Source organism: Otolemur garnettii, unplaced genomic scaffold (assembly GCF_000181295.1).
Source record: "Otolemur garnettii isolate 467f Iridium unplaced genomic scaffold, OtoGar3 scaffold00019, whole genome shotgun sequence".
Lineage (NCBI taxonomy): Eukaryota > Metazoa > Chordata > Mammalia > Primates > Galagidae > Otolemur > Otolemur garnettii.
Window position 1 is genome coordinate 4,668,883 of NW_003852414.1, and position 15,024 is coordinate 4,683,906.

The 15,024-nt window shown below is 38.7% G+C and overlaps 1 protein-coding gene across 2 annotated transcripts in view; it reads left to right on the forward strand.

Moving 5' to 3' along the window:
* Positions 1-15,024, forward strand: part of ARHGAP12 (Rho GTPase activating protein 12) — a 124,261-nt gene that overhangs the window by 101,337 nt on the left and 7,900 nt on the right. For both annotated transcript variants that reach the window (XM_012803364.2, XM_023511400.1), the window contains 4 exons: positions 3,120-3,201; positions 10,069-10,170; positions 10,956-11,054; positions 13,968-14,070. In XM_012803364.2, coding sequence (XP_012658818.1) covers positions 3,120-3,201; positions 10,069-10,170; positions 10,956-11,054; positions 13,968-14,070 — 386 coding nt within the window. The remainder of the gene's footprint in view (positions 1-3,119; positions 3,202-10,068; positions 10,171-10,955; positions 11,055-13,967; positions 14,071-15,024) is intronic.

The following is a 15,024-nucleotide window of genomic DNA, read 5'->3' on the forward strand; positions in this document are numbered from 1 at the left end:
TGCCAAGTTTTCCAAAGTATTACTTTTCTTTCTGAAAGTTTTATTTTATTTTATTTTTTTTTTTGAGACAGAGCCTCAAGCTGTCCCCCTGGGTAGAGTGCCGTGGCACTATAGCTCACAGCAACCTCCAACTCCTGGGCTCAAGCGAGTCTCCTGCCTCCGCCTCCCGAGTAGCTGGGACCACAGGCGCCCGCCACAACGCCAGGGTATTTTTTGGTTGCAGTCGTCATTGTTGTTTGGCGGGTCCGGGCTGGGGATTCGAACCCGCCACCTTAGGTGTACGTGGCTGGCGCCTTAGCTGGTTGAGCTATAGGCGCCGAGCCGAAAGTTTTATTTTTTTAAAAAATATGTTAAAGGGCAGTGCCTGTGGCTCAAGAAGTAGGGCGCCGGCCCCATATACCAGAGGTGGCGGGTTCAAACCAGCCAAAAACTATAACCAAAAAAAAAAAAGTGTTAAAAAAACATAATATTGTTTGCCACTTGAACCATTTTTAACTGCGTGGCTCAGTAGTATTAAGTGTATTCACATTGTCGGTGCAACAGACCTCTGGAACTTTCTTGTCTTGCAACTCAACTGTATCCACTAAACACATCCTCAGTTCCGTCATCCCCTAGCCCTGGGTAACCATCTTTGTACTTTCTGTTTCTGTGATTCTGACTACTTTAGATACCTGGTAGGAGTGAAACGATATAATTTTTGAATGATTTTGTGACTGGTTTATTTTGTTTAGCATAATGTCCTTGAGACTCATTCCTGTTATTGCAAGCTTTAATTTTTTATATTCACTTTATTTTCTTTGAAGTGACAGGCTTATCTCATTTATTTTTAAGATAGTGTCAGTCTGCCAAATAGTTACGTCTGAATAATCATAGCATCCATCAGTCATTTTTTTCAGGAAGAAAATTGGGTTCTATAAAGCAAAAAATGTGACAAATTCTTCAGGCAGTGATCATTATTTCAGTATTCAAATACTCAATATTTGTTCTCATCTATTTACTAGTTCTACAGGTTTTTTTTATTTTGAAAATTAAGATTAGAAAGTTAAGGTAGAAATATACTAATTTAAGCATTTTTTCATGGTAGGGAGTCAATAGATGTTTATCTAAAGAAATTAGAAGGCTAAAAGTATAAAATAAATTAAAAAATAAAAACTTTCAAGATATCCCAAGAGAGTCACATAAACCCAAATAGTAAAATAATATAACAAAATGATGATAGAATAAGTACCAAATATATGTATAATATTGATATCAATAAATGTAAATGGTTTTTATTAAAAGAAAAGGTACTCGGTCTGAAGCATAAAGTAAAACCCAAGTAAATATTGTATGCAAAAGAAATACCTAGAAGTGAATCAGAAGGATTTTTTTAAAAAGTTTATAAAATTCAAAACAGGAATGAGGAATCGTAACAGTAGACAGAGCAACAGGGCCATTTTAAGCACCTTAAGCGTTGGTACTTTAGAATGGTAAGGCATTGTGGATACATTCACAATGAAGATCTAATCATTGGGCAGACCCATTCACCGAATAAAAGTACCATTAACAACCATACACAAAGGCTATGGAAAATAAATGGAAAAATAGAAACTTAGTAGGAGTTAACTTTATGTCAGTTCTCTATCCCATGAAGTTCAAGTAGATGTGAAAAGTAACGATCAATAAAGCAAGGATGGATAGGTATTAAATTCTACATTCTGAAAACAGAACATAAATCTCCTTTTGAGTGCCTGTTAAGTTTTCACAAAATAGGCCATATGTTGGGTTGTAAGGAGAGTCTTGATTAATTCCTGCAGTGGAGAGATTTGACATTCATTTTAGCTTTTTGGCAACTGAATTCCTTTATAAGGTAATTTTAATTTATTTTCCTATTTGCAAACACTGATCCTATGCCTGCTGTTTGAAAAGTACTTTGTTAGGGCTGAGGTAGATACAAAAATAAATGAAATCTGTTTTCCGTCTTCAAATAATTTGCAACTCCAATGGGAAAGAAGCACTTAAGGAAAAAATCTCAAGTATAAAATTAAACATAAAGGGAGAAGTTGAATAGAATCTGGCCAAGATTCTTTAAAGCATTAATCAGTTTCAAAGTTCCCAATGGGAACACTGATAATAGCATATTTGATGTGCTGTGTATTTAGAGATAGGAAAATAAACAAGTGAATGGTTTCCTTAAAAGCTCCAAAGCATACCAAACTCTTAACATTGGTTACTTCTGGAGTGTGGATTGAAGGAGAAGAAATAGGAATCTTTTTCCTTTACACATTTCTATATTCAGAATTTTTACATACTGAATATATGATGCTTTCATAATTTAGGTAATTCTTTTTAAAGCCTTATTTTAGTGACCTCAGTGGCCAATCATAATGTGATCTGGGCTTGGCACCCGTAGCTCTGTGGTTAGGGTGCTGGCCACATACACCAGGGCTGGTGGGTTAGAACCCAGCCCTGGCCTACTAAACAACAATGACAAGTACAATAAAAAAAATAGCCAGGTGTTGTGGCGGGTGCCTGTTGTCTCAGCTGCTTGAGAGGCTGAGGCAAGAGAATTGCTTAAGCCCAAGAGTTGGAGGTTGCTGTGAGCTGTGATACCATAGCACTCTACTGATGGCGACAAAGTGAGACTCTGTCTCAAAAAAAAAAAAAGAATGTAATCTATCGAATGTACCTAGTATCTACTGCCTGTCTGGTGCAGGCCTGTTAAGGGAAGGGAGATAACCAAAAAATATAATAAAGAATTAAGTGAGGTAAGTGTGTTTGCCTAATTTTTAACTCTGAATAAGAACTCTTGCCAAATAGAGTGTTCCATTGATGTGACTTTAAAATGAAATAGTGTCCTCATGATCGTGCACTGGGTTATTTCCACGTGAGCGTTATTAGGTATATCATTCATAATTCTGATAACTTATATCTCTGATTAACTCCTTTTATTTTGGAGGCCTTCTTGATCAGGTTGGAACCATAAAATACAAGTTCTGTTGAATCATATCCCCCAATAAAAACAATTAGAATGTCAATAATCACTATAAGTGTAGATAACATTGATAACAGCTAATTTTTAAAATTTGATTGGAAAACCTGTATAGTAGAGCTTTAATTGGGCATCTTTGTAATTACAGAAAGAACTGGCTGTCTTCCTGGGCAGTGCTGCACGGTTCATCTTTACTTTTTACCAAAACCCAAGGAAGTAGCACGAGTTGGGTGAGTATTTATTTCGTCTCTCTGGAGAATTTGTACATTTAAATTACGTGGATTTAAATGTGGATGGCATTGTACCTGCATTTCAGGAAGTAATTTTCAAAGTGCTTGTATTTACAGCTGTAGTGTGTAAATAAGAATAAACAAAATTTTCTTAGAGATGCATTTTTGGCTCATAAGAGAGGACTAATTAAAACAGTCTATTTGTACTAAAATGAACAGATTCTATTTTATCCATTGAATTGAAAGGTGTGCTTATTACTTGGGCATTATAGAAAAATACATATCTGGGTTCATTTTCCAGATGTTAAAGCTGTTCTGTGTTTGTGAGTACTATTTCTGATATTTAGTTAGAAAATAAGCAATAATGTTGCAAGCCCCACTTTGAATTTGATCTGACTTTTAGATATACTAGTCAGTGACTCACATGTTGATGTTATGGGTTAGGGCAGCCAGCTTTTAGAAGAAAAACAAATGTCACCATTACTTGTGAGATTTTGAAGCTTTGTGTATATTCAAGTGCTTGCTTTTATTGCTTCCCAGATGTGTGTAACACAAATACTAAAAATGATCATTTGTAGCATGGGGTAACTAATGCGTTTGCATGTTTGGAATGCGCTGGGCACGGTTCTTAAGTGCAGGTTATGCATGTGTGGGACAGCTGCTGCTTTTTTCCTCCCCCACCCCTGTCCGTAGATGACAGAAGGAGACATGGAGCAGTTAGGGGACTCGCTCAGGGTCTTGCAGCTACTTAGTAGATTTGAACTGCCATTCTTATAGTTCTTAAATGGTAGAACTTTGTGTGGCCTCTTGGCTCCCGCGTTCATATTCTAGATATTTGTAAAAAAATTTTTGATAATTGTTAATGCTTTTAACTAAAATTTAAAGAGAATTTATTCTAAATATACTCGGTCTACTTCATATTCTACCTTAACCAATTTTTTTTTTTTTTTACAATTACTGAGTTTCTTTAAAATTGACACAGAACCTGTGGATCTTAGGTTTGATGAAAGAAATGCATTTATAACATCGAAGCCAATTATAGCCACCCACATTTATAAGGCAGCCATGAGTCACTGTTAAGAACTGTGAGCCCCACAGAACACGTTAGTCCTCAGCTACTCTGAGAGGGAACCTAGAGCACCCATGGGAATTGAGCACGAATGTGAACATTCTAGAACGTTGCTCCTGTTTTGCTTTATTAATCCTTTAATTTGCCCCCTCTTTGACTTGTGATACGCTTTCATGATAAAATGTTGAAATTTAGGCTTGACTTACAGTAGAGTAGATTGATAATTACATCTTTCTCCTTTTCTCCCAGAGGTAAAGCGTGTGGTACTTTTTCATCTGTGTTAATACATTGCTAGAGGACTGTGTAATTATGTCTTCCTTCCTACTTAGAGCTCAGCTTTACTTGAAATTGAGGAAAGAAAAGGGATAGAGAAGCAGTTAGAGATTAGTAAGTAACAATAAAGTATCTGAAGGCAGCTGGGTGGTGGTGGCTTATCTGATAATTACTGGTGCTTAAAGCTTGAAGGCTGAGGCATGTACAGATGAAGCAGGGATAGAGGGGAGGGTTAAACCAAGGGCTGTGTAGACAGCAGGTTGTAGGTGACTTAAAGAAAATGAAAACTTCCTTTTAAAGTTAAAGATGATAAAGGGTACTTCCCCTACCCCAGCACTTAATCATTAGTATAGGATGGTTGCATTCGGAGCTCATCATTAAAACCAATACTGACAAGGATGTGTGTTCTTCTTTCTGCTTGTCAGCTACAGTCGTGCGACTGTGTTGCCAGCTGGCAGTAGAAGAAACATGTTTAAAGTTCATTGAGCTAACCAGTTGTGCACTGACTGAGTTCTTAATGAATATTTTATTTTAGGGACTCACTAATTTGAGTTCTTGCCTTTAAGTGACATTCTGTTATATTGTTATATTATTAGTACTACAGGTAGGCGTAGTTAAATAAAACACAGCCACACTGTGTTTTATGGTCTTCATAAAGACTTAGCAGGCCAGGTGTGCTGGCTCACATCTGTAATTCCAACACTTTAGGGGGTTGAAGTAGGAGGATCGCTTGAGGCCAGGAGTTCAAGAGCAGCCTGGATAATGGACGGAGATCCCATCTCTAAAAACAAAATGAAAAAAATTGACTGGGTGTAGAGGAGCACCACTGTTAGTCCCCCCTACTCTGGAAGCTAAGGCGGGATTGTTACTTAGTAGTTTGAGACTGCAGTGAGCTATGGTCATCCCAATGCACTCCAACCTGGGTGACAAAGCAAGACCTTGTCTCCAAATTAAAAAAAAACACAACAAAACTAAACACTTTTAGGATACAGTAAAATGCTTGGTTATACAGCCAATTCTTTTTTTTTTTTTTTTTTTTTTTTTTGAGACAGAGTCTCACTATGCTGCCCTCGGTAGAGTGCTGTGGCATCACAGCTCACAGCAACCTCAAACTCTTGGGCTTAAGTGATTCTCTTGTCTCAGCCTCCCAAGTAGCTGGGACTACATGCACCCACCACAGCACCAGACTATTTTTGGTTGCAGTTGTCATTGTTGTTTAGCAGGCCTGGGCCAGGCTTGAACCTGCCAGCCTCCATGTCTGTGGCTGGTGCCCTACTCACTGAGCTATGGACACCATACAGCCAATTCTTAATATTTATTTTGTGGCTAATTTTAAAGCCTTAGACTGCCTTGATTTTCTCCCTTTCTACTAACTAAGGGAATGAAAACTAATTTAAGTGGCCTAAGTAAAACTAAGTAAGATTATTTGAAGAGTGAGTATGCATTTAAAATAAAAAGTATATGCAGTGTATTTTGGCATAGACATTATTAATATCAGAATTTGGTGAAATACACAAGATTCTCCTTAACTCTGGAATTAAGTATCGTTTAAGCGGATTTGGAATAATTCTAGCTTTGTTTCTCTGAGCAGTCACCATCTAGAGCTGCTATAGATAAAATTTATTGTTTGTACTGTGGAATCACATCTTACCTGGGGATGAGATTCTGAGGCAAAGATACAAGCCAAATAACTAAAAACCACTTATAATGAAAACTGCTCTGGAGAATTCCGTAGGAAGCTGCTGTAGAAGCCGCTGTCTTTTGGTGTTGGAAGGGATAGCTTTTCCTTCAGTAGAGTTGGGGTATTTTATGTCCAGGGGCCACATTATAGGAGAAATACATATAGTAGTTCTGTTATAATTAGATTCATGCATGGTACAGACACCTAAGGGATCTGCTTAAGAAATAGTAGGTTCAAATCTGACACTCCAGGGTGTGTATTCTGTGAATGGAACGTTGAGCAAAGTCACCCACAGTATTCGAAGTTCTATTTTTGTTTTTAATCATTCATGCTTTGGATTTTTCTTTCTTTCTTTTTTTGGTGGGGGGAGTAGATAATGGATATTTTTTATTTTGAAATGCACACATTCTGTATGCAGTGCAATTCTGCTTCATAAGATAAATTGTATATAAATGCTACATTAGCAGAAGTCTAGTAAGCCTTCCTTTCTCCTGTAGGATAGCTATCTTCCAGTTGTTTTCTGGAAAGGACTAGTTACCCACTGGGTTTTTCGCTAATATTACTTTTTTTTTCTCACTTCATTTCACCTCAGAAATGTATGTCTGTATGTTTGTTCAACAGACATGAAAGCGTGCTACATTCTGGGCATTGTGTTAAGCTTAAGGGGTTAGCAATAACTGTCTTACATGGTGGTGGGAAGACAGGCAGGTGGGTAGTTACATCCTGACGGGGCAGGCTGGGTATATGCTCTGTTGTCATTCCTCATATTCCCTGAGTATTTTAAAAATCACCCCACAAATCTTGGTAGTTATTCAGACTTCATTTACACATGCTTTGTGGTGTGGAGCTCACCACGGTAGGGTTTTTAGCAGATGACTAATACCCCATCTCTAGTTATGACAACTAAAAATGTCCCCAGATACTTTTAAACATCCCCTGGAGGATAAATTGTCTGTGTCCTAGAGGAAGAACCAGTGTTCTACAGGAAGGGGATGGCAGGCTAGGTAGGTGGTACGGCTACTACGACCAAGAGATATCTTGGGATGAGATAAGAGATGACTTTGTCCAATAGGTCGCCAGGAGGAAGACCACAGATTTCTGAGCAAGATGGCCAAGGGCCGGATGTGACTCCTCAATTACAAGTCTTGGACTATAGCCTAAGACCAGTCTGTTTAAAATAAATTGTGTAAAGCATTCATCTTAAAAATAAAACACAAATTTATGTAATAACCAAGTTAGGAAGTGTTCTGAGTTAAATTCCAGGGCCTTTGCAGAAACATTTGAAGTTAGCTTTGCCCGAGTCCTGTACATGCAGGGTGGTGTTTGTCTGTCTGACCCACTGTGCTTCTATGTGTCCTCGTGCCATTACGCATTGTGATGACATCCTCATTTTCTTCCCTTTTCCATCAAGTCCTTCTGCCACCAGGGCTCAGTCTCTGAGCTCTTGCTTTCGCTGCTTTCTTCTTGGAAAAACTCTGTCCGTCGCCGGCCTGCTGTCACATATGTAAAGTCTGATGCCGTTTCAGCCGTCACTGTATGTGTTCTTGTTGCATGCCCCTTGGCACAATAATTATGTTTTCTTTGCCATGAATATGTTGGTGGTGGTGGTCGGGGGTGGGGGTGTGATTTTAGAAAGGTGAGGCTAACATTTAAGAAAAAATAAACAATAAAAATTTGCCAACTGTATTGGTTGCTGCTTTTTTTTTTTTTTAAGCAATCATGTCATGTTTATATTTAGTTACTATATCTTACTTGGTTTATTTATTTTTTTATAGCTAACCATCTATATCACATACAATGACAACAAATCAAATAATTGATTTTTGTCATTTCGTTTGTTAAATGTATGTTCAGGTGTTATGACTTTTGAGATACATCATTTCTGCTCAGGAGGTTATACCCATCATGGAACTTTGTGGTTAATTTGCCTTTTGAATGACAGAAGATACTTAAGGCAGTGACTTTGTAGAATACAGTGAAAATTTTTATTGTAATCTTTATTATGATCCCACTAATAAATTCCATATAAATAACTTAAATTTTGCTTTGATCCCACTAACAAATTCCCTATAACTCGTAAGTTTTGTTTTGTTGTAACAAGTACGTTATTTAAGTTCATGCTGCTAGCTTAAAAGATGAACTAAAAGGAAACAGTTAAGGCAAACTCTTTCTTAAATGTGAAGCTTCTTAGCAGACTTTCTGACATTATAGTGAGTCATCCCCACAGGCTTGGGGGTGAGATCCATTTCTTTTTTTTTTTTTTTTTGAGACAGAGCCTCAAGCTGTCCCCCTGGGTAGAGTGTTGTGGTATCACAGCTCACAGCAACTTCCAACTCCTGGGTTCAAGCGAGTCTCCTGCCTCAGCCTCTCAAGTAGCTGGGACCACAGGCGCCCGCCACAACACTCGGCCACTTTTTGGTTGCAGCCATCATTGTTTGGCCGCCCAGGCTGGATTCAAACCCGCCACCTTAGGTGTGTATGTGGCTGGCGCCCTAGCCATTTGAGCCACAGGCACCGAGCCTGAGATCTATTTCTAATGACAAAGACAATTTGACTTGAAAATAATTTAGCAAACAAAATTTCCTTTATCAAATATAGGAAATATTTATAACAGATCTTTTTGACCTTTAGATTATAATTCAGCAGCCCTGAGATTTAAAACTTCCAAACTTTTCAATACCATAGGAATAGTATTTTCTATTCTTGGTTAGCAAACTAAACAGAAATTTGAGTTAATGATGGTAAGATACAAAGTAAGTATATATTTAACATGCATTTTCTGCTATTTGCTAACCTTTTCCTTATCTAGTTAATGAAACATGATAGTTATTTTCTTCTCAGTCCACACCTGTTTTCGTAGTTCCTCTTTAGGTTGCTGAGACTTGCATTTGGCTGTAGGTATGATTTCTAAGAAAGGCTGAATAAAAGAACGTTTTCTGTCTTCACAAGTTATTTTTAATTGTTAACAACATGACTAGTCAGTAAGGAAATAACTTTTGAAAGTACAAAATCAGAGTGGCGCCTGTGGCTCAAAGGAGTAGAGTGCCGGCCCCATATGCCGGAGTTGGTGGGTTCAAACCCAATCCCGGCCAAAAACTGCAAAAAAAAAAAGTACAAAATCAGATTTATAGAGTGTTTATTAGGTGGAAAATGCCTTTGGTAATCTGCCTGATGCTTCTTATACCCATATAAGAATATTGTCCAGCTTTTTTGAATATGTCACTTTAACAGGGGTCCTCAAACTTTTTAAACAGAGGACCAGTTCACTGTCCCTCAGACTGTTGGAGGACCGGACTGTGGGCCCTGGGACGAGTTGGCTGCTAAGCAGGGCAGGCAGCAGTGGCAAAAACACCTAGTGGGCCAGATAAGTGTCCTAGGCGTGCCGCAGTTTGAGGATGCCTGCTTTACATAGTCATATACAGTCTGGAAGAAATTCTACCAGGACTGATAACCCAAAGTATACACGTGTTTGTTTAATTTAAAATAAACTTACCAAGTTCCCCTGTCTAGGATTTGTTCCCATTTGCATATGAGGGCCTATTGGTCCATAGCTTCACCAGCATGAATTTGGATTTATTTCCCCGCCCAAAGATTTCAGCGTGGCATCACCACAAAAGTTGAGCCATTTTATCTTGTTTTTCATGAACTGTCTATTTATATCTTCTAGACATTTTTCAGTTTAAAAGTAGAAATTTTTATTTTATAATAGAAAAAGAGACAAAGACTTTAAGATAATTCTTACTTGATTTATTGTTAATAGTATAAGATTGGTCTTAATTTTCTGTGAATACACACATAATGCTTAAATATCACATAAAGGTTTTTTCCTTTTTCCAAAATGAAGTTTGGGAGTAATCAGTCCAAACCAGAGTTCACAGTGGACCTCAAGGGGGCAACGATTGAGATGGCTTCAAAGGATAAATCCAGCAAAAAGAATGTATTTGAGGTAATACATTTTTTTGTAACTATAATTCACATACTTAATTGCAATAATTGTGCATTGTGTTTTTGAGTTCCTTTGGGAAATAGTTTTTCATTGTGACTAGTTAAGGCAAAATTTGTGGTTAAGTCAGATTGTATCATAATTTAAGAAGAAAAAGCTGGTGTAAAAACCCAACTATACTGCAGCGCCTGTGGCTCAGTGGGCAGGGCGCCAGCCGCATATACTGAGGGTGGTGGGTTCAAACCCCGCCCTGGCCAAATTGCAACAAAAAAATAGCTGGGTGTTGTGGCAGGTCCCTGTAGTCCCAGCTACTCAGGAGGCTGAGGCAAGGGAATCACCCAAGCCCAGGAGTTGGAGGTTGCTGTGATGCCACGGCACTCTACTGAGGGTGACAAAGTGAGACTCTGTCTCTACCCAAAAGAAAAAAAAAACCATTATATTTCAATTCTAATTTAAAATATGCAGCTTTGATGTTTGAACTGATTTTTAAATGATTCATTAAGTTTCATGGCATTTTATGTGATGGAGTTTGGAATCTTAAATTATTAGCTTTTTATTGAGAATTGCTATGAGAAACAACTTTGTGTTTCATAGAATGACTTACCCAGTATTAATTTATACTAAAATAAAAGGTTTTCCATGGCTAGGTAGCACTTTAGCTGTTCATCTCTTGTAATATAATATATGGCACCTACTGTGCTGGTGGTTTTATAAACTTTGAATTAAATGTATTTATTTATTTTGTTGCAAGCGCAAACTATATTTTTTCTCCCCCTTTTTCTCTAAAGCTGAAAACTCGTCAAGGAACAGAGCTGCTAATTCAGTCCGATAATGACACTGTCATTAATGATTGGTTTAAAGTTCTCAGTAATACTATCAGTAATCAGGTATGTGTTTAACGTCGGTAAAAGTTTTTACCTCAGAGCTGTTTTTTTGTTGTTGTTTTCTAATTGCTTTTTGACTATCCGGATTCCAGTTTATATGTGAAAAGATACAGTAGAGCCTCCATAGATGACCACATCCCCACATCAACCACTTCCTTAAGTTGACCTGATGTCCATAGAGCAGACGTGTCCCCACTTGGACGTGTCAGCACAGCAGGCCTGGTTCCTTCTCTTGACCACCTCTTGTGTGTTGACCAGTACAAGTTACACTGCCTTGGGAGGTCACCTTATAAGAGGTTCTATACATAACGGAAATGGGAAAGACAGTGGTCAATTTAGAATTCCTAAGGCCTGACAAGTGGTTTAACATTCCCAGTTATATAATGTTTCTTGCCAGGGGATTGAAATAATGTCCACATCAGGCATTGGTCAGAAAGAATGGGGCAGAAGTGCCTAGTACAGTGAGTACCTAGTACTCATTCAGTGAGTGGATTTATTGGAAGAGGTCCTAGGCAAAACTGTGGTGGGGGTGTCCAACCTGCTTCCACCCTGCTGCATGTTGGGAAAGTAAGATGTGTCTTGAGCCACACGTTAAATACATAAAAACTCATGAAAGCTCATGAGCGAAAGAACAGGTCAGCTCATAATTTTCACCTGAAAATTGTTCATGAATTGTTTTCATAAGCAAAACAAGCCTCAATAATCCACAGGCCACAGATGGACCCCTCTGCTTGTGGTCCTGTCAGTGGCACTTCTTCTTTCCTAGTGGCATTTCTCTTGTTTTCCTCCACCCCATCACAAGGGTATTCAGTACCGGTGATTCTGGTAAATTTCTTATTTATGTAGTAACCACCAGAAGGGTCTCAGGTTTATGTCTTGCAACCACGTTAGGGCAGCAGTAAGCAGCTGGGGCTTCACCTCTTTATGCTGGGTTCTCACCACTCCCCGTATGAGGACGCGGCTCCTCACCGAGGATCATATCATATCAGTGGCAGAAACAAAAGATAAAATACTTATGAGAAACAGAAAGGAACTTTACCTCTTCTAGCAAATCAGTTATGAGGCTATATAAATTCTTCCCTTGTGGCTTATGATACTGTACGTGATGTTTCTGAATCCTGTTCCTTCTTTTCCATTTATTCCCCAGACCGTGCACAGGCCTTTAATCTTTATACCAGAGGAAGAGTAACCTTCTGAAGAGTTTTCCTTATTTAATCTCATCTCCTACCGATCCATTCTTAATGCCATTGCTTTATGAAACATCCTAATGTCAATTTTATAATCTTCTGCTGCTCAGAACCTTCTGTGACTCCCATTAAAATTCAACAACCTAGGCCCAATCTGTTTTCTCAGATGTACCTTGCATTCTAGCCAATGTAGGCTTTCAGAAGGTCTGGTCCCAGTAATCTGTTCACTATCTCTTGGAAGCAGGTATGCATGCATTCAGTTACCCACGAGTGCCTTATGCACTGGGGATGTGGCAGCGTGCAGACACTGAGCCTCTCTGTGTGGAGGTTATCGGCAAAGATTACCGAAGACAGATGACTGAACAGTTGATAACAGAAATGTGCTGTGTGTTACGTACTAGGGTGTACAACATACTGTAAAAACACTGTTTACACGGAGCTTCCTCAGGGGAGCTTTGCAAAGAAAGTGTTTTGTTCTTTTTTATTCTGTTTAGGTTTTTAATTGAGGTCTATAGGATCAGGGAATAAGCCAAAGAAGAAACACAATCATATTATTGATTGTGAAATTTAAAAATAGATACTGTTTCTAAAGTGTCAAAAAGATGCACTGAACTAAATGTAGCAAGAGATGGGCAGGAACTCTGCAGGGAAGATTAGACACTGTTGGGAGACCTGGAAGGAAGCCTGAGTAGAGAAGTAACTCCCATTCATGGGTTGATGGACTCAGGGATGTGACATACAGTTTCCTTCCAAATGATTTGTAAATTGACGTGAGATTTTGAATCCCACTGGAAATTTCAGGAGTTTCTCTGATGGGACTGGACAAACTCATATAACATTCATATACAGAGAGGGCTGAGAATACCTAAGACACCTCTGAATAAGAAGGTGAAAGGACTTAGAAGGGCTTACTCTGTCAATGTCAAGACTTTATAAATGCATAGTGATCGATATAGTGTGGTTTCCATGCAAGGGTAGACAGACAGACTGTGTAACAGGACAAGGAGCCAAGAAAGATCCAAATACCTATGGGCAGTTTACGGCAGACAGAGCACAGCGGAGGAGGACTGAGCTTCTCAGTAAATGATGCTGGTACAGCTGGAAGTCCAAGGAGAGACCAGAACCCGCCTTTAACATCACGTACAGAAATGAATTCCAGGTGGAGTGAAGACTCTGTGAAGGAAGAAACGACGTTTTTAGCTTTGAGGACTCAGTTCAGTTTTTTAATGTGTAACGGGGACCTTGCTCAGGCTATCGATGAGCTTGAGGATTTCTTTCAGTTCCCAGCACCTGTGAGTCTGGCGTGTAAGTGTCGTGCTGTTGTTTAGTACAATACTGCCCTCGCACCACGAGTGGTTGGTTCCCTTGTCACAGGGCGTAACTGCACCCTGTTTCCCACCACTGATTGCAGCCTGACCGTTTCACTCTTACTGGTGTCACTGACGACGCAGTTGATTACAGTGAGGCAAGGTCACCTATCCTCACTGCAAATCTGTCATCCTGTGAATTTTCAGCAGTGATTTCTTTTTGTTGGAAATCAAATTTAATCCCAGCCGAGGAGGAAAAGATATTTTAAAAGATGTAGCAAATGCCTGAATCATACATACTGTATACAAACTGGTTTCTTAAAATCGTTCGGAAGAGTTAATTACTGGCTGCTGTGAGAATGGTGCTATTTTATCTAACGTGGTATTGGGAGTAACATGTTTGGGAAATCTCTAACCACTAGACAGTAGAACCTGATGAAGCAGCCGAAGAGGAGATACCAGATTCACCAGGAATAGAAAAGCATGATAAAGAAAAGGACCAGAAGGATCCCAAAAAGCTTCGCTGTAAGTTCTTTTCTTGCTAATGGTTTGAGTGAGCTTGTTTCCATAGCTTTTTGAAAATTTAAAATTAACATGTAAAAGCTTAGAGGAATCTCCAGTGTTACAGAGAAGTTGTACAGTTAACTAAGTAACTGTAATCTCAGTCTGGGTACCGTTTCTTCTTGTCAATGACATTGCTATACATATGACGCATCCTAATGTCAGTTGTACAATCTTCTATTGCTCAGAAATCTTGTTATTTTTCAGCTTCATGGTAATGCATCCCTGTGTCATCATGTTAATTTTAAGGTGTGATATTTAAAGAGAAAAAAGATAGTGCATTTGTATTGCGCCCTCTAGCAGGCTGAACTTTTTGATTTAAAAATACATAGATTATCTTGATTTAAAAATACATAGATTATTTTACCAGCACTCAATAAGTGAGGTGATGGTTAGATTAACAAATTTGATGCAAGCTTTCCACATTGTATATCAAACCAGCACATTGTACCCCATAAAAGCATTCATGTACACAGTTATGATTAAATAAAAATGCATAGATAGTTACTGTTACGGATTCTACGCAGAATGTTAAACATTAGGAAGTCAAAAGTCAGATTTTACCATGATTTCCTACTGGACATGAGGCGGCCTTCTCTGGACTAGGGATAAGTCTGTGCATGTGCATAGACTCATACATTCTTACGAGATCACACATGCAGAAAGGACCAGACCTGAGCCAGCGATTTTAAAGCATTTTCTAATGCCTGCCCCCTGTGGGTTGCATTCTTTAACTAGGCCGTTAGCTGTGACTCTGCACTTTGTCTAGCCTATTTTAACAAATGCACGTGTTTAACTGAGAACTTTTCGACCCTCCAGTTCACTGATGAGTTCTGCTTTGTCTTCCTACATTCCGATGACATTTAAGCCTTTTATTGACATTGCTAGTGGTCAGCACATGAAAATTTGATTGTTTTT